Source organism: Catharus ustulatus, chromosome 13 (genome assembly GCF_009819885.2).
Source record: "Catharus ustulatus isolate bCatUst1 chromosome 13, bCatUst1.pri.v2, whole genome shotgun sequence".
In the NCBI taxonomy this organism is placed as follows: domain Eukaryota; kingdom Metazoa; phylum Chordata; class Aves; order Passeriformes; family Turdidae; genus Catharus; species Catharus ustulatus.
Genome location: NC_046233.1, coordinates 7,367,884 through 7,392,575, shown reverse-complemented (window position 1 = coordinate 7,392,575; position 24,692 = coordinate 7,367,884). Strand labels below are relative to the sequence as shown.

The 24,692-nt window shown below is 48.1% G+C and overlaps 1 protein-coding gene across 3 annotated transcripts in view; it reads right to left on the bottom strand.

Annotated features, from left to right (window-relative positions):
* Positions 1-24,692, bottom strand: part of PRICKLE2 (prickle planar cell polarity protein 2) — a 99,863-nt gene that overhangs the window by 23,194 nt on the left and 51,977 nt on the right. For 2 of the 3 annotated variants that reach the window (XM_033071279.1, XM_033071281.1), the window contains one exon: positions 7,854-8,037. In XM_033071279.1, coding sequence (XP_032927170.1) covers positions 7,854-8,037 — 184 coding nt within the window. Of the gene's footprint in view, positions 1-7,853; positions 8,038-17,670; positions 18,150-24,692 lie in introns of those variants that run through there. The other variant, XM_033071280.2, reaches the window with a different exon arrangement.

Genomic DNA, 24,692 nt, shown 5'->3' with positions numbered 1-24,692 from the left:
AGTGCACTGGGCATGGGGACAGCCAGGTGCCATGGGATACTGGGAGGTTGGGCAAGTTCCATCCTGCCCAGGGAGGTCCCACTTGGACAGGCTCTGTGCTACCAGAACATGGCACAGCAGATTCCCAAGGTGTTACTCTCACCTTCAAAAGGAAAATGTCCAAACACCAAGTTTTGCTAACAAAAATTGATATACATTTTTGAAATTAACAGCTGCTAAAAGGGAGGAGGGGAAGAGGGGAGGTAGAAATTAAAAAAGAAATAAACCAGGAGAAAGGAAAGAACATAATGTAAAAACAGGGTAGGAAAAAGCCTTTAAACTGGAGCCAACTTTATTCAAAGGCACTGAGGAAAGTAATTACATTAGTTTACAAATGCCTTTGTGTTTTGTGGTCTTCTTAGGTTTGGGGTATGTTTCCAGTTTAACTTTGACAGTTTACAAACCTACCCTAGCCCTGCCAAATAAAGGCAGGACTGCAGCTTGTCCCAGGGTGACCAAAGACAAAACCCACACGAGTGTATCTGTGAGCAAAGCCTTACACCTCCTAGAAGGAAAAGTTTGCAAACATCCTGTAAATTCAAGCTATTGATGAAAGATCTCTTTGATCAATGAATTAAAGGAGGTGGAGGGGAAATATCATATTTCTTATGCCACAAATTGCTGTTGGGAAGCAGCATTTGGTTGTACTCACCCTGAGCACAACAGCCCTTCCTAAAGCACCCACCAAACCGGGCTGTTTGGGATGACTCTATGGCTGGGATGGACTACAAAGGAGCACACGGTGTCCTGGCACGGGTGCTGACTTGCTCAGCCCTCACAGCTCCAGCACAGCCAGCTGGGCAATCCCACCTGGCCCCATGAAACCAAACCAAACCAACTGCAAAACCAACTGCAAGGCTTTGCAAAGAGCCCTGTGAGGGCAGGACGTGCTGCTCTGTGTGCAGGAGGGTGCCTGAACACAGATGTCCCCAAAAAGGGGCCCTTGGTGACTCAGCCACCACTCAGGCACAGTGCAGCAAATCATCACACACAGTGGAGTCTGTTCAAAATACAGACACACCAGCATTCCCCAATGTCCCCCCCCATGCCCAGAACAGCATCATTTCCCCTGGGAACTTGCCAGGGTACCAGAGCCCTGGCAGCCCATCCCATGACACCCAGAGATGTCCTATGGCAGCACAGGGAGCACATTGATGTGTGTGTGTGCTCAGCTGTGGCCCCTGCTCCTGGCTCGCTGCTGCGTGCAAACTCCCACGGGATTTGGCTGTGGAGGGAAGAAGGCGGCCAGTGGCTCTGACAAGCCTGTGCTGGCCCAGGCGAGCAGGGCTGCTCCTGTGGCTTGCCTGCTCCTCCCCGGTGCCAGCTGCTGAGCAGCACACGTCAGGCTTTAATGATCCTTTACACTGAGCACTTAAAACTGACGGAGAAACAAACCTGATGCTTTTGTATGTTTCTCATTCCTGCCAGCCTCCCTTGGAAAAACAAGGGAGGAAAAAATCCCAAACAAACCACATGCAAATAACTTTCCCAATATGTCTGTGAAACATTGCAAGTACTTGTACACGTTGACTCACACAAAAGCTCCACAGATGACAGCACGTGTGAGCCTGGAAAACGGGTTCAGTGTGCTTTGGCCCGAGTCTGGCATGTCCTCCTTTTCCAAGGCCATTAGGATACAAAGCACTGATTTAGTTTTTGAAGCAAAACAATCCTTACAGCGGGGCCAGATGCTCTGAAATGAAGAGTGGGAGCTGCTAGCTGGCTCTGCCAAGCATGGGGTGCAGGCAGGCATGCACCCTGGGGGGATCCAGAGTGCTCCCCAAGAGCCCAAAGCCCCAGCTGGGAGCAGCCAGCCTCACCCCCAGATCTGGGAGCGCCCACGTGCCGGCACCCAGCAGCGGGACGCAGATGAAATCCCGGCGCCGGGCAGTCCGGCATCCCGCAACGCTGCCTTTGCTCTTGGAAACCCGCTCCTAACTCAGAGGGACAAAGGCAGGGAACAAAGGAAAAATCATTTTTCTAAGTGCTATTTGTTCTGGCACGCTCTGCGGCTTTCCGCACGCTCCTCTCCCACGGCTAACGGCAGCTGAGGCGTCTGGGGCTGCTGCTCCCCGGAGGAGAGCGCCATCCATCCCTGCCAAGCCTTTGGAGCAGCTCGGGCTCTGTAAGGGATCCCGCGGAAGCGCCGCTTCCTGCTGGCATCAAAGAGCAGCGCTTGAATGAAGGCTCTATGTCCACACGTTTTAGACTTGTGAAAGCCTATGACATGATTTTTCTTTCTTTCAGCAGAAATTGAATTTGGATTAAAAAGAGGCAGATCAGTGCTTTCAACAGCATCGAGAGCAGTCTATGCTGTGAAGTCCAGGCAGGGCTCAAGGTCCCCTGGAGCACCAGGAATGATAATGATCATCTGCTGCATTGATCATCACTGATCATTCCCCTAGGTATCCCACATAACATGCTCTTGGATTTCTAAGGCATGGGGTAGCCCACCAGCATAACATAACACTGCAATACACAAAAGCTGTAATTGCACACTGGAATAAAGCTCCAGGAGAAGTTTCTGTTGGGTAGTTCAGGGTTTTTCAGTTTCCTTTTCCACTCCCTTCCTTTCACCTCTGCTGACCTGCACATATCTTCTTCAAATTTCAGAATCGAGCAAACCATGTCAGGTGAGTGGTTTGGTCTCTGTTACCCACCAAAAGTAGCTGATTCCCTCCCTGATAATAAGATAGTTCAATGATTAAGCAATTTTTACATCTTCCATTGGCTCACCAGGATGAGGACAACACCCCAGGATACAGAAATGGAGCAGAAGCCCAGATGTGTGGTTCTGCCAGGGGCTCTTTTGTAGCATGGGATGTGCTCACACTTCTCCATCCGCTCTGTTCCAGGGCAGGGACAGCTCCAGGACCTCCTGCCCACTCCAGCTGCCCCCAAGTCCCGCAGCACTGGCATCAGGAAGAAAAAGCGTTCCGTGTGCGGGACTGCTGCTGCATGCAGCAGCTGGGAAGCATTCGGCACAGTCCGATGCCTGGAGGCTGGATTTAGACAGCTCCAGCCTTGAAATAAGAGCCGCTAACTGCCGGGCTATTTAGATACCCAGAGAGTTCACTGGGGAGGTGATGGACTTACGGCTACCTCAAAGTGAAACTGGAGAGCTTTTCAAAACGTGCTGAAAGGCAGCTTTTGGGTAAAATACTCCAGCGTGCACGTGTGTAAGGGGGCAAAATGAGAGGCAGCTGCAGCTCTTGGGAGCAGGGTACACGAGTAGCAGCTCCTCAGAGCCCTCAGCTTTCCATCCACTGCTGCTCTCAGGATCAGCATCTACCAGAAGGAAGAGCTCTTCATGGCCCTTCTGCCCTTCCTCTACAGGCTGTAAATTAGCTTGTCTGCTCCCCACCACCACACAGGTTTGGGGCACACTCTTTGGTCTGTTTTACTCCTTCCTTGCCTCATGCAAAACTTCAGTCTCTTGAGGAGTGAAACAGTTTGCTGAATTCAGAAGGCTCAAGAAAGAAAAAGGTGGTACACCCATGACCGTGCCACACAGGCACAAGTGAGACACACATCCCCCAGAGATGCCTGGCCCAGATATTGTACTTTCTGCCTCACCAGAATGGTGCAAATCTTTATGTAAGGTGTAAATGCATGCTCAGTGTAGCTTCATCTCCATTCTCCTTTCCTCACTCTGTGACCTCAACAGCAACTGATGAAACTTGGAGGTTTTATAACTCAAGCCCTTGCAACAGGTCCTGCAAAATATCCAGAAGAGGGATTAACATGTATGTTAGCCCCTGAATAAATTCCCTGTGACAGCTACAAGTTTCACACCACTGCAAAGCTCTTGAGGTCCAAGCTCTAACGGCTGTCTTAGAGAAAAATGGTCCCTTGAACCTCACGCTGCTAATTTTAGCTCAGATGAGATTTTCATAACTTTTTAAGGGACTCAACCAGAGCAACTGTGTTGACAACAAGAGGGAATTAAGTTCTTACAGCACATGTAAGGTTCTCAGATGTTGGCATGCCAGAGCCATGCAAAAAGCCACACTGAGGCTGAAGTAGAGCCCCATCTTTTGTTTAATTGGAAATTTCTGCCCATTACCAGCTGCTCCTAATACTGAGACACAATAAAGACAGAAATCCTAAAAAATCCCTTGTATTCAGAAATTCAAAGTGGCATGTTATAACCCCTTTGGATTTCTCCAAACCACAGGCCCAAGGAATGCAAGGCTGCATATTCACATGTATTTACACATGCCTGGCCTAAAAATGTGAAAACACATCACAAAAGGACTTATTTTCAAGCATCTGCCCTCAAACTTATGTCAGTGCAAGGAGGATCAGCTGTCAGACTGCCAGCCCCAGCAGACAAACTGGCTCCCAAAGATGTCTTCCTCTGTGTCTGCAGCCAGGCTCAGTCTGGGATTTTGCTTTGCTGAGGACACACTTCTAAAGGTGTTTGCCCATTTCAAGACTTTGACACTTATTTCTTTATCCAACCATTGAACTGTAGGCAGAAAAAAAAGAGCATTTCACAAAGCCCACGTCCCCTGCTTCTATACAGCCATCTCTGCCACTCCCATTTGCATCCCTATCTTCCAGAAGAGAGGTCCCTCTTCTGCCATAAGTCAACTTCTCATTGAATTCCAATCCAAGTGGGATTAGACCCCACAGAAGGCTCCTGGCCATCCTGTGTAGCTGATTGCCACTACAAGAAACCCTATTTCCTTATCACATTGTGATTTATAGGTTTTTACCTGTCGCTCTCCTGGCTGACAGGTTGTCACTGAGCCTTACACCTCTGATGCTTTCAAACCTCTTCCAATTTCCTGCCTGAATGCATCTGGAGACAGTTTATGTCTACGTTCTTGGGCTGAAGTTGGAGCTTGGATAACTGCTCCTCCTCTCTAATGAACAAGGGGGAAGAACAATCCTAATGAACAATTTGCTAGGCTGGACAAACTGAGCTCTTGAGCTCTTGTAGGCTCCTCAATGAAATAACATTTCCAGTGTCCTACCAGTTTATATCCCTCTTTCTTCAGCAGACATGTCATACAGCAGAAGAAATTTTATCATACCTTATGCAGGGGTGCTGTCAATTTTTAAATTACTGTCCTAATCCCTGTGTAATAAACATACTTAGAAATATATTGCACTTACGGCTTTTCAGTAAAGCTCTTTTTAATCTTAGACACTGATGAGCTATAATATAAGAGATAACTTCCAGCTCCACTGCTCATTACAATGTTTGGATCAGTACATGTGAACACTGGACCGATGCTCTTTTTGTCTTCAGTACTGGGCATTGAGTAAGCAACATGATTTTCACTAGTGACAGGTACCACAAACCAGCTGATGCCTGAGTGTCCATGAGTACTGTGAGACCTCATAGGTTTGAGTTGATTCCCCTCTAGTAATTTAAGCTCTGGATTGAAGGGACTCTTCAAATACTGAAATGACCTGTGGACATTGCCAAAAAACGATGTCATGTTTGCAGGCCAACTCCTCCCCACTGAAATCCTGTAAATTGCTGTGTTGAGTGAGACGTGAGCGCTGTCTCCCAAGAATAGCAAGGTAGGAAGGCTGTCGTCCAAATAAAATAAGAGAACTGCATTAGTCTTTCAGGGGAACACTTACCTCCCCAGTTCATATACTGCACAGAGATTTTAATAAAGTAGAATATTGCGGAAAAAGTTGTTTCATTTAATCTGTTTTACATCCAAAAAAATACAAAAGTGAAACGGCAGGAGGCAGAGAAAAATTCTCTGCCTGTTAATCTGTATTTTCAGTGCAGCCTGACAGCAGTGCCCTCAGCCAGAGCAGAGCCCACCAGCTGCTCCATGGCAGGCACCAGCCTTGCAGAGGCTCCACATCATGTGCACACACCTGACTTATTGACCAAAAAGCCACACATCTGTCTGCAGACTTACACATCCCCTGTGAGCTGCTGCAGAGACATCTCCCATCCCCATGGGAGGTAAAAGGCCCCTCCTGCACTGTGGGGCACCCCAGCCACGGGACAACCATTCTGTGATTGCAGGAAATTCAGTCACACCTCACTTTTGCCATCTCAGTGGCTCATCTAACATGTGAAAAGTCATGAAAGGGCTGGGGGATGAGCTCTACTAGACGGATTTCAGAGCTCTGTTTATGGCTGCTCTTCATCTCCATGGTGATTAGAGACAGGTCTGAAGTGGCAGATTTGCTGAAAGGCCCAGCAATCAGGCTGAGGAGTGTTCTGAGAAAACAAGTGTTCAGGCTGAGGAGCACCACGACCTCTGCAAGAAATAGATGCTGGAAGAACCTAAAAATACCTTAACCTGAGTAATGCATGAGATGCCAGTAGCTACTGGTAGAGCTAATGGACTTGTGTTTCCTCTTGAGCATCCCAAACTCCCTGATGCCACACTTGAAGAGCACCTAAGGGATCAAGGAAGCACACAGGTCTCCTGGAATATGTCACCACCACGCTGAAAGTGGGTTTCAATCACTGCCCACACCATGATGTACTCATTAGAGACCATGTCCACCTGTCACTAAATACCTGTATTTCCACCCAAAGCTACAGGGACTCGGCTCAGCTTGTGCTCCAGAAGCTGCTGCCACGCCTGGTCAGAAACCAGCAACGAGAGCAGGTGGCACCAGCTTGGGTATGGTCCCCCAACCAGGAGGGACCCCCCAAACCCAACCAGTTAATGTTGCCACAGCATGAAGGACCAGCAGATCTACTTCAGAACCATCTGCATTTCTCCACACACCATATCCTGTACCTCCTGTGAGGCAAAAAGAGAGCCTCTGACATAAGGAAGGTGACAGAAAACAAGGCTGCTGCCTGATTTGCACGGTTGGATGGCACCAAATGAAACACATGGTGCTGTGGAGTTTCAAGTGAGCACTGAGCAAGGCTTATAAAGACAAGTGAAAGAAAAAAAAAAAGAAACAAGCCACCAAACAACTGGATTTTCTCTAATCAGACAGATAATATTTACAGCCTACGGGTGGTGCCAAAATATTTCAGGAAATTCCTAAGCCTGTCTGAATAAAAGCACAGGAAAACACAGTACTTAAGGACAGCAGCTATGGCAGTAAGAATGAAAGCTTTCCACCCCCTTCCAGCCTCTTTATACAGTTTAAAATTATTGCCATATCATATCATACTGCAATTATCAAGGCTAAGCTCATTTTGCTATCTCCACTGCAAATGAAATTCTGAGTTGAACATATAAAAGACCAGCATAAAAATTCAAGGAATCATGTAAACTGGAAGGAGCAGAATCAATGTGTGCTCCACACAGCAAACTGAGGTCCAATCCAACCCACTCAATCCTGCACCAAGAGACTTGAGAGCTTTATTTAAGCTATTCCTTCCAGTAAGGCATAAACATCACGCTTGGAAAACCCAAACCACAAAGCTTTTGGCCCATTTTTCTGAGTTATCTACCAGCTTTGACTGTCTGCCCTGGACTTACCACAGAGAGGAGCAGTCCAGGAGGGCAGAACAAAAGCACTGAGCCCCTGGGAAACACAGGAGTCCCATCGCTTTTTTCCCAGTGAAACACTAGATACGTCTTTTCCCTTGCACAACCACAAGAAATCCCATCCTGGAGGCATTTTGTTTCCCCCCTCTCAATTACAAATTACATCCACAGACACAGAAAACCACAGGTCCCACAAGGACCACGTGTCTGTTTTGTTCCATCTGAGCATTCAGACCAGCAAGTCTCTTTAGTGCACCCAGAAACAACCACACACAACAAGTGCTCACATCCCTAGAAGGACAATCAGGTAAATTATGTTCAAAGAACACATAAAACCAATTATTTTCTGGTAGCTGGTGGTGTCATCATTACCTGTTCAGGCTTCAGGCCAGGGGGGACCCATGCATACTCTTCCAAAGCACAGCCTGAGTCGTCGTCAGAAGTTGAATTCCTCTGGAAGTCAAACATGAGCTTCGTGACTGTCTTCTCCATCTCCAGAGGCATAACTGTTACAATGTGCTCTTCCTGGGAGCACTTACAGTGAAGGCAAATCTTCCTGCAAGGTGAGGAGAGAGAAAAAGAGATGCCCCAGTGAGTAGTGCTTTAAATAAGAAAGTGATTCTTGCCAATCACTGGCCTGCAGAGCCTAACCTCAACCCTTTCTTATGCTCAGGCACTTTCCAACACAGGATTTGTCTCTCTTATGAGGAGGAAATGAAAGTCCATATTTGCTGTAACAACACTTGGCAATCCATCTGAGCCAGACTGCCCCAAGTTTGGGGATATGCAATTGCTTGTCCCTTTACTGCACCACAAAGAGTATTTCCAGGGGTCAGCAAAGGCACAGACCATGCCTGGTGGGGGCTGACTTGCTACCCAGAATTGCAGTCATTACAGAATTTAGGACAACTGAGCACTTTGCTAAAATGGGAAATGGTGGATTGACTGGGAAGCTGTGAATGACAAGCCTCTTTAGCATGCTGATAGCATAAATTTGCTTATTAAAGTAGCATAAAAATTGATTATAGTCTGAACATATAAGCTAAATTAAATTAAGGGAGGCTACAAAACCCACAGTCACACTGCAATGGATTCTTAACCACCCAGCTTGGTGGCACATCCACAGCTCAGCAGCATGGGCAGAAAAGCACAAGAACTGAAAGAACAGCCCACAGGTTGTAATAATTCAACAGCCATTAGCTTAATTCACTGCAAATATCTGCTGTTCTTAACACTTCTTTAAAGAGGCTGTTCCTGCAGCCTGTGGTCTGCGACAGATTTTCTTCACAGGCTTGAACCTGAACTTTTATCTGCAGGGCTGCAAGGACAGAACAGACTGATAGAATGGTTTGGGTTGAAAGGAACCTTAAAGGTTATTCAGTTCCAACATCCCCTGCATGGGCAGGGACACCTTCAACTAGACCAGGCTGCTCAGAGCTCCATCCAGCCTGGCCTTGAACACTTCAAGATATCTGCAGGTTCTCTGGGCAATCCGTGCCAGGGCCTCACCCCACTCACAGTACAGAAGCCTTCGTAATACCCAATCTAAACTTACTCTGTTTCAGTTTAAATCCATTTCCCTATGTCCTATCACTATATGCCCTTGTGAAAATCCCTCTCCAGCAATGCTGGAGGCTCCTTCAAGGCTGATAAGGTCACCACAGAGCCTTCTCTCCTCCAGGCTGAACAATCCCAATGGTCTCAGCCTTTCCTCACAGGACAGGTGTCCACCCTCTAATCATGGCACTCCTTCACCATGGTAACAGTAAAGAACAAACTTGGCTGAAAACATCCCCTGACAAAGAAGAAGAGGTTAAAGGGAATGCTGATAAATTGGCTTCTATTTCTGAAAACTCAATGCTTTTCCACAGGCTGGGTCAATGGTATCTATTTTAGAACAACCACACAGGATTCTGAATTAATTTGCACTAATGAGGCACCACTGACTTCTGAGGAACGAGATAAGGTTTCACTGGGGTAGCAGAAGGGAGACATCTCAGAAATAATAAGGTACCACACGAAATCAAGGGAAAATTTACAGTTGCCACCGCAGGTTTCTCTGGTCTCTGGTAAAGCAAAGAAATTCAGAGGAAAGCAATAGTTAAACCAGGGGGCTGGAATTTTTAAACACCTTTCCCTCTCTTCCACTGCTGTGTACAAGCCAGCTAAGCATAGCAGTGCTCAGATCCAGCTTCAAGTCTAAATTTCCATTTGGCCATTACAGCACAAAAAACGCACTCTAGCAAAAGTCAAGAGGCTCCGTTAAGTCAAGCCAGGGAGATTTGCCAGATTTTCCCATTTCCTGCCTTTCATCAGATCTAAACCACACAGCAACCCCCACTCACTCCAGCGTCTGGTTTGCGTCCAGTCAGGGAGTCTCGGCATCACCTCTGGCTGTTTCCTTAAAAAATAACCAAGGTACCATTTCATTTGAATATTTTAATTAATCAGCTACCGTGGAAGGGTGTGGAAGGGGTACTCTGCCTCAGTAAAGTTGCTGGTATCATTGCTGTTTTCATCTCATTTCATGACATGATTAAAAGCAGCTTAATAGGAAACAAGATTTTAAGAATAATTCATAGAGCCCCAGATTTGGCACTAGAGTTAGTTATTCTTAGACTTAACCAAATTTTGACTTTTGGGGTATCGATCATGTGCTTCAAAGAGGGACAAACCCAAGAGTCCACTGAGAGCATGAGCATTACAATGGGGGAAAAGCCAGCCCACAGGCTTCTTCCTCCTTCCCACCCTAGATCCATCCCCTCCCCATCCATCCCATCCCCATCCATCTCCCCATGGGAGATGGCAGGAGAGCATCAGACATCTCGGCTTTTAATAAATTAGATAAATCAGGACCTTCAATAACAGTGTCAAAGGGTGAATAGGTGAGATGTATGATCCCTTAGACCCCAGAGATCACTCCCATCCCCCCCAGCTCACACCAGGTACAGCCAGGAGCTTGAGGAGGGGTCAGGAAGCTGGTTTACCCCACCCTCCCTGCTGCCCCATCCCAGGCAAGCAATTACTGCCAGTGAGTGGCTTCCCTGGCCAGAAAAGCAAAGGATGAAAACAGCACAGGTAGCCTGTCTACTCAGTAGTGTCCCCAAGCTAGGACAACTCTGCACCATTAAAATCTGACCATCTCCAGGCATGGGATTTCTGCCACGTCCCTGGGCAAACTGTACAAAATTTAAGATCTTTCCTCTGAGATATTCAGCTTTTTCCCCCCTCATTAAGAGCAGATGATTAACAGCTTTAATTACAATTTTCTTTACATTAGGATATGTTGTTTCATGGGAACAATACCCAGTGTCCTAGGAGTGTCTTTCTACTTCTATGATCAGGTTTCCATGACTTCTTCACATAGGTCTCACTTACTCAACTTTATTTTATCATCTTCCAGCTCACTAGAATTAAAAATAATTCCCCATAGCAAAAATTTAATATCAGAATGTACATTTCAAATGTGAGATGAAATTGAAAAAGTCATTTTCCCCTGGCACACTCAGAGCAGAGCAGCACGGAGCGAGACAGCGCACGTGTCAGCGCTCGCCTGTGCCTGCAGTGACCACAGTGACAATGCGGGTGCCACTGCCACAGAGGAGAGCTGGTGGGTGCTGGAGAGGAGCAGGGCCATGGCTGGCAGCCTGCCTGGCTGCTCCTGGCAGCAGCACAGCCTGCAGATGCTCAGCACATCGGTGTGTCACACACCTTACCCTGGACAAGGGTAAGCCCACGTGGAGTGGCACCTCCTCAAAGGGAAACCCGTTAGCTTGGCTCTGCCCAAGCCCCACCAAAGCCTCAGCAGCAACAACCTCTGCTGCCTGTGCAGCCTTGCACAACTTGAGAAGAGTGCAGGCAGCTGGGTTTTTTTTAGCAAGAATAAATTAACACCAATCACCGTCTGGAAATCCCGTCTTCATTCATGAGCCTTTCCATCTTGCTCCCATCCCAGGTCTGCAAGCTTGTCACCTGCCCTGGTGACTCAGAGACATCACCAGCACTGGGGAGGAAACAAGGAGGCAAGGATGGCTGACAGCAAGGAGGGTGAATAAAGGAGCTTTCAAGCAGCTGTAGCTGTGGACAGGGAGGAAAGGCGAGCAGGAGGCAGGCTGCTGCAGGAGGCACGGGCTGGGGAGCATCGGCAGCGCTGCTCTGCACGGAGCGCACACAGAGCTGTCCTGTAGAGGGGCCAGGACGGCGGGAAGCAAATGGGGAGAAAAAGAACATTTCCTGGTGTCAGATTTAGCTGGAAAGCAGCCTGCCTTGAATTGACTTCACATGGTACAATGCAGCAACGTCTCAGAAACAGACTGAAAAATTTCTTCTCCTCAAGGCCAGCGAAGTTACAAGATGGATGGGTTTTATTTTGCATTGGCTGCTTTTACATGGTGCTCCTGGTAGAGTGGGTAAATCCTCTCCTCAGAGGAGACTTTAAACCCATTCCCAGTCATATCCCTACCCCCACACTGGTGTAGGAGGAAGGTGTAAATAGATCCACCACCCCACACCAGCCCTTTTCTCTCTACAGATGAAAATAGGCACACAAGGGGAATCTGAAGCAAACACGACCCAACACACCAAGCAGAGAACCTGGCTTTGAAGCACCTCTTGGGATGCACAAGTACACTCCCAGCTTCGGTCCACCTACGTAGACTTTGACACGAAGCCAATTGACCCACGAGGTCTCTGGGACGAGGCAGTCCCTTGTTGTACAACCCTGCTAGCAAAGCACAGCCTCTGCCACCTCTGGAGCTTCCCACAGCCCTTTCATCTCAGCAATGGCACCAACAAAAAGCTAAACCACGCTGAAAACACTAGTGCTGTGCAAGAGGCTCTGGAGAGAGCTGTGAGTGTGACCCCAGCTTTCTGAAGAGAGATGAGGTCTCCCTGCTGTGAAAAACCAGCAGACTCCAATTGGGGAAAGCACAAGCAGAGCTAAAAAGTCAGGGAAGAGAGATGGAAGGCAGCCTGTCACCAAGGCAGAGGGGGTCCTTGCCAATAGAGTGGAGCTCCAGCAAAGCAGCCAGGTGAGCTGCCTCTCCCTGCATGTCAGGCTTTGGGGTGCACAGGCAGGATGGGACTCCCCAGGATGTTGAGGGCAGCACATCCCTGCCTGCAGGAGAAGCTCCAGGCCACAGGAGTTAGGGCTAGGGCTCTTCTCTTCCTGGTTAGTGGGTGGGCATGCAGAACATAATACAGCAAACAGCACCAAGGCAAAGCCTGCCCAGGCTGGCATCCACAGATGAAAATGGGCAGAGCTCAACACCTCCCAGAAACAGCAGGAATGAAAGCAGAGTTTAAAATTGTGGCAGAAATGTTAAAATTCCTCTCAGACAAAGAAGGAACTCGGTAAACAGCCCTTATCACCCACCAGCGGGTGCTTATCTCTGCTTCTCACTTGTTTCTTCTGGGATGGAAATAAATGGGCTGTATCAGGGAGCAGCTCCCTCTCCAGACAAAGCCAGAAGCAGGAATGCCATGGCCATGCACGGCCATGCTGTGCTCCCTAATACAGGATTTGCATGCATTTGTGCACACATTAACATGCAAGATTTGGAATCCCTCAAAAAGCAATTGTCTGCTCCGCTCGGATGGGGTGTGTAAATGCAGACGGACAATTCCCTTCTCACTTGGCTTAAGGCATCCATGGCAGCCTGATCTCTTTCCAGCATCGTGCCATCATCCTGACTGCAATAAGGCTATTGGGTCAGCTGTCAGTCAGTAAATCACAACATCCCAAGACCTCTTGGAAAAGGGAGGAGGCTCAGGATTTGGGGTGGCTCATATGACCCCTGAGTGTCTTAACAAGGGTGTTTTAAAATCCCTGCCTGTTATCTCCTCCCCTCAATTGAGAGCTAATGAGGCATGTTCCTATCCCAACAGACCCGTTTCTCCAGATCCCACAGGCAGGGCAAACATTTACCTAAAGGGAAAAATTAACAGTCCTTCACTGCCATAGGGAGAGCCCAGCAGTTCTTCTCCAGCACAGGGAAAATGAGGCATGGAGCAACCACAAGCAGCATCCAGCTGTGGATTCCCCATGGACTTCCTAAACATCAGAGGAGCCCCAAGGTTTTGTGCTCAAAACAGACAGTTCTGGCTGAAGTTCTGCCTCTTTCTCCAATTTCTCTAACACTGTATTTTGAACAAAACGGTCCCAGCAACCCCATCCTGCTGCTGTCCTTGGCCTCAGGGCCCATGGATCTCAGTGACAAAGGGGCATCTCTCCAGATGAAACATTTCTGCAGTTTCCCAGCTCTTCCAGTCACTGCAGCTGAAGAAAACCCCAACCTATCAGTGGGAATGACCTGCAAAGACTCTGTGTTACCTGGGTTGAAAAGGGAGCTTAGCAAAAGCTTTTACCTGCCCACTGTGGTGCAGGAGGAAGAGGAGGTGAATTACACACAGGTAGCAGGAACAGCAGGAATTCAAAGTCTGAGGACAAGGTGCCCTTGGTGGCCTGCAAGGACAGTCAAAGGATGCCAACACTCATTGACACAACATGTTGTGGGAACAGCTGGCTTGATAGATCAACATCAGGTGGTAGCAACAGAGCTGGCAGAACAGTAATGCCAGGAAACCAAGGTAAAGAGAAATAATCCAGCAACTAAACCAGTTGCATCCTACAGATACAAGTCCCCCAGATCCCAAAGGCACAGGAAAAGCATGTGTAGCCACCCACCTCCATAAAGACCCACATTAGGTGGGGAAACACCAAGAGGATGGAGGAGTTGCAAATCAGACTCTTCTCCATCTTCCCCATCCACCTTCTCTTCTCTCCCTCCTTGATTTGGTCAAGGCAAGTCAGCTTTAGAGCACTGTTTTATTTGCAGCTCCCCCTTGACCCCTGCAGTGCCCACAGAAGCAGTTGTGAGGGTATCCAGGATGGCATTGATGCTTTTATGACAAAGCCCCTGTCCACTCCTGGAAAAACTCTCCTCTCTGGATGATTTGTTCATGGTTGGCCTCAGGTTGGAGACGAATTTTGTTTTTAAAACTCATCCTTTACCACTGCAAAAGCTATTCTTGCTTAATTAAGCAAAAGAAGAATTAAAAAAGAACTATCCCCAGTACTGCCAGTTGCAGCCAAATATGAGCAAAAGCAGCCTTTGAGGATTTTCCATTTGCTCTTCTTCCATCATGAATCAGGACCATCCCTTTCACAAGCAGGTAGAACACTGCCCTGTCCCCAAACCACTGCCTTCCCAGAGGCACAGCCTGGGGCAGCCTCCAGGCTGCTCCCAGTCCTGCTGTCTGTGGTCTGCAGCACCACATGGCAGAGAACAGCCACCAGCACAGCAAGAAATTAGGACAAAACACAACACAATGCACAAACCTCCCAAATTCCCCATCTGATCTGTCTGGTGCCCTCTTAGGCAAACAAGGAATCACAGAACCGCAGACCAAAGCTGTGGCCAGACCTTGCAGCCTGCTGGATGAGAATGAAAACATGACCAACCTTTCCAGCCTGTGGCTAAACCACAGTGGGGGACCTGGGGTGCATCACAGGTCTTTTGGAGGGCCCAGGTACACCCAGTGCTCTGCAGTGAACACAGGTCCCTGCTTGGGTTCCAGTTTCTCCTCCTGAGCTGGGTAAGAGCAGCAGGGTGTTGAAACACCCTCCTGACCTGAGTCACACTGCCAGGCTGCTCCCATGAGCCACAACCCCTGACACAAACTGAAAATTTCTGATGCATAAAGATGAGACGGTTAAATTAAAGGATATTAATAACTCAGCAGTTCTCAGAAGAACCCTCAACTTGGATCTCTCAGGTTATTTTTCAGAAGATTCAATAATTTTTTTTCCATCATGCAGGTTAGACAGAAGTGGGCAAAGTGCTACACCCATGTGAGCTGCAGATCAAGCAAAGGGAAGAGAGAGAACAGGCAAAAGAGGCTGCAGTGAGCCCCAGCCTGTTGCCCAGCCATGCTACCAGGAGAAAAGGCATCCAACAGGCTGCTCCCTCTCATCCAAGACGATGGAGGCAGTCTGCCAGCTCACAGGCTTACCGCTACTCTCAGCATATTTATATTAGGGTTGGCTTTTTTCCCCTTAAAGGTCCAGCTCTCAGCATACAGAAACAGCAATAACCACATATTTTTCCTCAGTCACGGAGAAGAAATGCAAACCACTAGTTTACAAGTTGAAGAGAAGAACAGGCTCAGCAGCAGCAGTAATAACTCTGAAGCTGGTGGGCAAACAATGCTGAAGCCAAGCTCATGATTATAAAAGGCAGAAGAAGGTACAGGACAGCCAGATGCAGGGGCTGTGGACACCCAGGAGGGTTTGGTCTCCCCGCTGGCAGGACAATCCCAACCCCAAGGACCCCAGAGACCAGTGGGGCCTCTGGCTGATGGGGATGGGACAGGGGAGGTAGTGGAGGATCAGGAACAGCAGAGGAACTCTTCCTCTGGGCTCCCCATCCAAGAGCCAATGTGGGTCTGTGACAAAGCCCTGCCCTGAAGACTATCTTGTCACATTCTAATGGGTGGCTTTTCAGCCTGACAAGATGTAGAACTGAATCACAGGAGGTCCTTTCTGCTTTGTCCTTAACTGAAGATGAAAATTCCAAGCCTGGGGTTCCAGCACCCTGGATCCAAAACCAGCTGTCCATTGAGAAACCTGTGTCTGTGCAGCATGCAGATCTTCACTGTTTTCTCAAGGCTGAGTAACTCTGGGCTCTCCACAGGCAGTATTTTTCTTCCTGCCCCTCTCTTTCCCCCATCCCATTCCAGGCTCAAAGCCCATCACTCTGAACTAGCTAAGCTCAGTGAGTTCCCAGCAATCTGCCCCAGGGCTGTAAGTGCTATTTTAAGGGCCTTCACTTGTATTTGCAGCATGACAAGCAGAAACCACAGGAACTAGTAAACATGCTGCAATCCAAGCATCTCCCAGGCCATACATCCTAAAGGAAAAAATCCTGGCTGATAGGCAGTCAGAAGCAGGATGAGCTAGGCTGAAAATTGTCATTATTTCAGAAGTTAAGGCTCAGACTGTGTCCCCTAAGGCAGGCAATACTGACCCACAGTGAAAACAAACACTGCCAGCCTGATCCATGCCTGTGCTGGCTGAGCCAGAGCCAGGCTGCCAACAGCAAATGCGCAAGCCTGGGTCATTCTGCTGAGCTGAGTCTGCCTGGCAGAAAACACACAACGGGAGAAGATTAAAATACGAAGCAAAATATAATCTTGTTAGCTGCAGACAGTTTTACTTTACAAATCTTTATCACAGGCTCAAGCCAGCACCCTTATAAACACAATGCAGTGATGCGAGACATGTAAGTGCTCCCACAGCAGGCGAAATAATCGCCCAACGAAAATAAGTCAGATAAGTTACAAGATAAGAGAGCTAAAACTGAAAGGATGACACTGCATCTGGTGCAAATAATTATTTTGGCATTATTCTGTCCAGCGCTAATCCTCAACTGCTCAAAAAGATTCAATCAGTGTTTAGCACCGCCAAGGAATCATGACTAGAAAACAAAGAATAACTGGATTAAAATCTTTCCACGGTCACAGGTCACGTCTGTGTCACATCTGCTTAAAATGTTCCATTGAGGGACAGGAGAAAAAAGAAAATTGGACTTGAAAAGATTGCACTGAAAAACATAACCCCCAGGTTGCAGTTCTAGGTTGGTTTATAGGTTGGCATTCTGGCATGAACAACGAGGGCTTAGAAAGATTATTACTTTAAAACTTCCTATTCTCAGGAAGGCAAAATTACCAAAATAAACATCTGAACAGCTACGTCCTCATTCACAGCCCCAGCCTGCATACAGTCTGCTCAGAAAATGTGCAGAAAACCCAGGCTTCTGGGGGCTGCATTTACCAGAGCAATACAATTAACACCAAGAGATGAAGATTTTTTTAACTCCTATTAGAGCCAGCTGAGCCTTCCTGAATATTTTTAAAACGAAAACTCCATTACAACAGCATCAGCATTTCTCCCTGACGTCCTGCAGCTGCAGAAATACAATTTAACAATTAACCTTTTACATCCATAAACACAGAGAACAGCAAAGGCTGGAGAAACAGCGCAGCCCCTCGCAGCACACTGAGCAAAGTTAGCACGCAGCTGCGTGCATCCATGGAATGCTCCTCATTCCTCTTCCTCCTCCCTTCTACTTTCTATCCCTTCTAAAAATCCGCGACAAACCGAAGTCTCTGGCCCAAGGCAGGTCCTTACCTGTGCCCCTGGCAGTGACAGCGCGGCAGGGAAGGGTCTCAGGTGCTGCCCAGCTGTGCCAGCTGTGCCCGGTGCTGCGGGATGCGGGGCTGCTCGCAGGACCAGCCGGAGCACCGCAGTGCCATAAAGCATCCCTGGCTCCCGGCTCTGCCCGAGCCTTTCAGAGCAGGCAGGCGCGTTCCCGGAGCGGAGCTGCCCTGGAGCTCCGTGCCATCGCTGCCCCGCGTCTGAAGCTTGCGCGTCAACACCCTCGCTTTGAAACGCGGCTCCGGAGGGTCCCTCCCTCTCTGCTCGCAATCCGGGTGAATCCAGCAGCCCCCCCTCCGAGCCTGCCTCGCACCGAGTGACCCTCGGAGGTGGGGAGAGGCTGTGCAGTGTGCAGGGCACTAAGGAGGAGCGGTGCAGCCCGCGGGGAGCGCTCGGCGGCGCGGGAGCGGCGCGGGGCTCCGCTGTTGCATTGCTCTCCTCTCCTGCATGTTAATGAGCAATGATGTCAGCCAGCCAAAGTCACCGCATCCCACCCGGACCGGCGCCGGGCCCGGACACCCGCCCCTTTATTTACATGGAAATCAGCCCGCTCTCCGAAATCAATAAATCCTCGTTAGGCAATGCGAGAGGGGAAAAAAAAATAAATCCTCCCCGCTCGCTTGCGTGTTTCAAAGAGTTGGCTCTACACCAGCAGCCCAAATTGAATGGTGTGAAGACACTAATTATCCTTCCCTTCTTATTTGATACTGACCGAATCTCAACTTGCTGTCAAACTTCAGGCAGCGCTTCTTAGGTACGCGGCTATTAACGCAATGATCCGCTGGCTCCGAGCAACACAGCATTTTTCTCTTGGTTTTTAATGTCCTCTCTCAATTATCTTCTACAGTAGTTTGCTGTGATTCCCTACTGCTTTATAGACGCAGCATGTTTGTGACCAGCAGGGCTAAATATTCTGGGGAACACAAGTTGTTAGCGTGGCATTTCGGTCACTGCATATTTTAATATATTTTCTCTCACTCTGTTCGCGACAGATGAACGATTCACACCTTTTTATGTGTGTCTCAGGTGAGTACTGCGAGCCCCAGGAATACACCACCTCAACGGGGATGCTAAGCCTCTTCCCCCTGAATTTCCTTCCCCTTGGAAATGAAAACGCAGAGAAGGAGCTACGCTGCCAAATCTCTTACGTTGTTTGGGAATTCGGCGGTCACAAATGAATAATTCGAGTCATCTGGAGGACAGCGTACTTCTCAATTTTTAGCGTTTGCAAAACGTGAGTGAAATTCAAAAAACCTTCACAAAAAGCAAATAAAGCTCTCCCAACACATAGCACCTCTTGCTGAGGAATTCACCTGGTCCAGGTAGCTGGGCTAACAAACTGCAGAATGAGATGGAGATTGAAATGCACTTTTAACACAGACAAGAGGCTGAACTGCCAAACTTTGGGATAAAAAAGGACATGAAGATGGGGGATGCCAGCCAGGTGAATGGACACTGAGACACTGCAGGGGCTGGGAACTGCCGACCTTTGGGATAACAAAGGGACTGAAGACCAGTGATGCTGTGAGGTGGGTGCACAGGAAGAGGAGAGCAGGAGCTGAAGATGACTGGGGCAAGAGCGAGACTTACACCTGGGTAGACTGAGAGGATAAAAGCCCAAAGTTCCTCACTTCAGTCCCAGAAGTCAAAGACCCTGGCCTGGGGAGTGTGACTGCCAGAGAGTCCCGTGAATGGTCAGACTGGGAAGTTTCCTTAACGTTCTGTTGCACGCTCCTGACTTTTGATGCCTGACTCCAGATTTCAGAGCCCTTGATTTTGGCAATATTAGCTATGTTTACAGAACACAGATGCAGAAACTACAGCTGTGAGCCTTTCTGCAGCCTCAAATGCCTTAAATTGTTATTATTAAGGCTCATAAATTAGGTTTAATTACATGGAATTACACTCAAAATCTCAAGGATGAGATCTTCAGCTGGGACAAACCAGCCCAGTTCTCACTAAGAGCCTCTCCAACTTACTTGGCCAAGTGGGACAAACCAAGAATGTACAGAGATCTGAACTCTCTTTTTTTTTTTTTCATTTATATTAAGTCTGAGCAGCAAGTTCAAGAGCTGAGCACTGACTCTTAGTGCATCCAGCCAGATCAGACCTTCCTTTCATGGAGCAGGGGCTTTGCAGGAGATGGCTGAAGTGCTGAGGATGGTCTCCTTCAACTCCTCCAACTACAAAGAGGAACAGAACTTGTAGGGAAAATCTTCACTGATCCTTCAGCTTCCTAAACTGGCCCATTTTGCCCCCTCCAGCCTGAAGCAGTGCTGCAGGCAGGCTGTCAATCTTGACTCTCTGTGGGGTTAACATGCCATGGCCCTAAGATGATTTACTTTTGCTCTTAAACTCAGAACATGTTAATTACAACACAAAGAGAATGAGACAAAACTGAATAGGGCAAAAGCAAACAAAGAAGCCTGGTTATAAAATGAAAATGTTGGGCAGAAATGCTGTAGAGCAGAAATTACACACGTTCCCTGGAAACATATCCCTAAAATTGTGCAGCAGTGACTTGGGGCTACAAACAGCACAAGGAACACATCCTGCTCCACAGGGCACATCCTGTAGGCACTAATTTCACCCAACAGGAGTAAAAATGTCTGACTTCATCAGCATTAACTTTCAAGGAGGAAAGGCCCTTTAGCTGCAAACACTTTGGAGCAAAATCTCTACTCAAGCTCCAAGGGTCTCCATCAGCCGGCCTCGCCCCAGGGGAAATGCTGGCAAGGCATGAGTGTCCAACCCCACACTTACTGTACAACACCCTCTGTGCCACCATCTACAGTAGCTTCAATCACCCTGCACCAGCCTGGCATGATCCCACCCCAGGGCACAAGGCAGGGTCATCCACACACAACCAACCATCCCAAAGGTGAGCTCTGCTTGGCTTTCTTCTGTGAACTTCTCAGTCTAAGCTCATCCACAAAGATAAAATGGGAGTGAGAATCACGAACTGAAGTAAAAGATGAGTAAAAGACCAATGTCTGTAACAATTCAGCTGCAGGGCTAGCTGTGAGCAGTAGAGCTTTGTGTCTCCAAACAGCGGCTCTGATTGTCATCACTCCTGACAGACTTCTTGTTCCAATACTTGCAAATCTAAATATCCACAAAATCCAAGGAACAACCTCTTCTGAGACAAGAAATCAGATTAGAAGCTGTGTAATGTTTGGACACACAACTGTCTCAGGGAAATGGAAATGAGCCTTCCTGCTTTGAAGGCTGCTGGTGTGCTGGCAATTGCTCCATATTACCATTGCCTACTGTGAGGCTTGTGAAAAGGTCATGTGTTGGAATAACTCCAGAAGGCACACAAGATTTCTTAACGGATTCTGCACATTATGCAGGTGAAATGGGTGTTTCATTAGGCAGCAGGAAGAATACTGAGCCGGTGGAGCACATTATCAAAGGTTAGGTGAAGGACTTGCACCATTATAAGGATGGATGCTGACAACTGCCAGCAATGAAGCAAACGACCAGAAGTAAAAAGCTACTAAAATAAAGAAAGATGGAGAGTAGAAAGCCCCTGCTTCAATCCAGGGGTGTGAGACAGACAGCTCTGTTTGTAAATGTAGCACCATCTTTCTTCCCTTTGTTGCCAGTTTTAATGACAAAGAGCCAAACTCAGTCAACTCTCAACTTTCTGCCATTTGCACAAACTCAGACCTATGGCTAATTTAACAAATCATTGCAAGAGCCCATGTTTCATAAATGCTGTGTTTCATCACCTTGATGTATTGATTGTCTGTCAGTCAATAGGGTTCCACGTGACAATGTTGATTCTCCTGATGACAATGGGCTGCACAGCAGAACCAACACAGCACCAGCAGACTGCTGTGCTCAAGGTCACTGGGCTACTAACCTGATGAATGTCAGATCAAGTTGCCTTTCTGAATTATTTAGTGAGCATTCTCTGCTGCAGCACACCAGGGCACTGCACAGCACTGCTACCTTGGGATGTCACAAAAGGTTTCAGACTCTGCCACCCCAAAATGCTGCCCACAGGGACACAGATTGTCCCTTGTCACACACCACCAGCCTGTCCTGGACCAGGGTTGCAGGTCCCCACCACCACCAAGCCCATCCTGGCTCACAGCTACAGGCATAGCAATAGATTACTTTCCCACCACTCGTTCTAACCACAGAAATGCAGACTTGGACACCACAGTGCTTTTTTTCGCTCTGCTCCCACACTTGCCCTGTAATTTGCAGAGCAACCCCCACTGGCAGAGCCAGTGCTCCCAGCCCAGTGCCAGCACACTATGAGCCCAGTGTGGTCCCTGGGCACAAGGCAGTGATAAGCAGCAGAACAACAGGCTGGAGAGGCACAGCTTTGCAAACACTGGATGGGAAAGGAAAGATGACTGCAAAAAGCTGTTAGTGACAGGGAAGGGAAATGACCCTATGTGGCAGGGTACAGCCCCACTCTGCCCAGTAAAATACCTGGTTCTTCAGCAGACACATAAGGATGCACCCATGGTATGGGGAAAGCTCCTTGGAGAATCTGAGACATGAAATACAGGTCAGGACTTTAAATGCGGATGAACTTTGTTTTTTCTTTATTCTTTCTGAGCAAGGCAGCAAATGCTTCCTCATGGCTCTCATTGCTAGAAGCAGGGATGTCTTAGCACAAAGAAAAACGGGGTAGACAGAGAGGCAGAGAGCCCAACATCAGATGCAGATCATTAATCCCCAAACTTGGCCTCCTCCACTTTTCCTCAGGGCTGCCATTTGCACCTTCCCGTGGCTGCTGCCTGAGACCAACCACAACAGAGCCACTCCTCCGGCTGTCACCACTGCTGCCTTCCCCTTGTTTTGGCAGAGCCAGGGGTAAGGATCTGTGCTGTCAGTCTGCAAGGAGGAATTCAGTTTTTAAAACACCATGGAGCCCAGCAGTGGCTGACGCAGAAGGGGAGGTACAGCCCATACTGCAGCTGATTTTACAGACAATTCTCTGTGTTTCCTACCAACTCAGCAGCGAGACAGGCCTGACCCTGGCTGGACAGCGAGGTGTGCCACGAGCTCATGCTGTGCTGCCCATGTCCTCTGGCAGCACTGAACCACACACATGCAGGGATGCTCAGCACACTGTGCTGACACTCCTGAGCATCACTGCCTGGTACCCCAATCCCCTCCATGGTCCAAAGGGACCCTCACCCACCAACTGTCCCCATCCCAGCACTGCACACCCTGCTATGACTCAGAGCACACCAACAACAGGGTTTCATCAATCACTATCTCTTCCCCCCTCTCTCTCTCTTTTTTTAATCACCTTAATGTAAGAAGCTTTAGAGAGCTTAACACAATAAGGCTTTCATAGCCTCCAGCTTCCACTCGGCACTAATATGTTTTTTACTTTTATATGTTCAAATCAAATTTGTAACTGAATGTGAACAATCCAGATGCTCCTGTGGTTTTCTCCCCTTTCCTAGTCTGATAGGCTTCTCATCTGAAGACTTTTTAATAGTGTCCTTTAATGATATCTGCAAAAGCCTCATTAAAGCACTCTATAGCAATTTAAGCTAAATAAGCTCAACACAGTTATTTTTGTAATCACATTGTTTTCTTGGGGCTTTTCCACAAACAATAAAGTGTTCACTGAAAATATGTTATAAATGAAATGCATAAATCTTCAGCTTATCTGGCGGTGTGTTGTCCAAAGATCTAAACCTTTGATCAGCAACAAATTAATTTTCCATTTACACAAAATAGAAGATGTATTTTCAGGATAACCAACTAACCCTGCAAGTCTGCAATGACATGTGCCTTGGCAGCAGCTCAGGACTCCCTCGCTGCTGCCCTTCTCACTGCCTGACACTGTCAGGGTCGCTGTCACATCAGATGATTTTTATTTTATTTTTTGGCTTCAAACCTGTCTAACAGGGTGTTTCGGGTCAGTGGATATGTACTGAGGAATTCTTGTCTTAAGTCACTGAGCTCTGCTCTGCACTAGTCATGCACTGCCTGGCCCCACCACCGAAGCTGAGCATCCCCCAGAACCAGGGGATTGACCATCTCCATGTTCATGGGCATCTTGAGCCAGCTCAGCCCTGGACAAGTGACACGAGCCTGGTTTTTACAACTGTGCACATCTTCCCTGGCTGCCAGCAGGATTTTGGTGCTTCCCTCACCTTGGCTAGCACCCCCTGAGCTCCTGTTCCCAGTCATGTGCCACAGGGCTGCACAGACCTCTGGCCAAACTCCCCTGACCCCAGCAAAAGTCTGAGATGGCCGTGCTTCTACTCCCAGCCAGGAGACACAGCTGCCTGCTTTTTGCCAAGAGAAAAAACCTGTTTGCTGCTTGCACCCAAACAGTGTTAAATGCACAGTGAGGTGATAAATTCAGCACTTTTTTGACCCAGCCAATTCTCTCATATGATGTCAGGGAGGGCATCACACACAAGAAGGGGCTTTTGCAATGTCTTCAAGTCTTAAACTTCCCAGTGTGTCTGCAGACACAGGGAGATCAGATGTGGTCAGCAATGCACCTGGCTCCTCACCTCCCAACAGAGCAGTGGGAAGAAAGGTGCCCAAATGTGTTTTTATTTCACTCTGAGAGCAAGAAGTGGCTTCACTCTGAGAGCAAGAAGTGATACAAAACCAGCCAGTGCCAGCAGAGGGACCAGCATGTGCTGTTTCAGTACACCCCAATCCCACAAGACTTCTACAATCAAGCCAGCTTTGATTTAAAAAAAAAACCCTCCAAAACATAGAAAACAATAAAATTCTGAAAAGTGGCATCTGTATTTAAGCTTGGGTGGTTTCCCAGCCCCAGCCCTCTTAAGATCATGGCTCAGTGCCCTTCCTGGAATGCACAGAGAGGGTCATCCTATCTTAGGCAATGGCAAGGGTCCCAGGCTGGCTGTCCCAGTGGCTGAAGCTGGATGGAGCTCCAGTGTCCTCCAGAGAGCCTGGCAACTGCACACACATGACAGGAGATGTTTGCTATTCTTCCCTTTGTTTTAATTAGTAATAACAACTTGTTATCG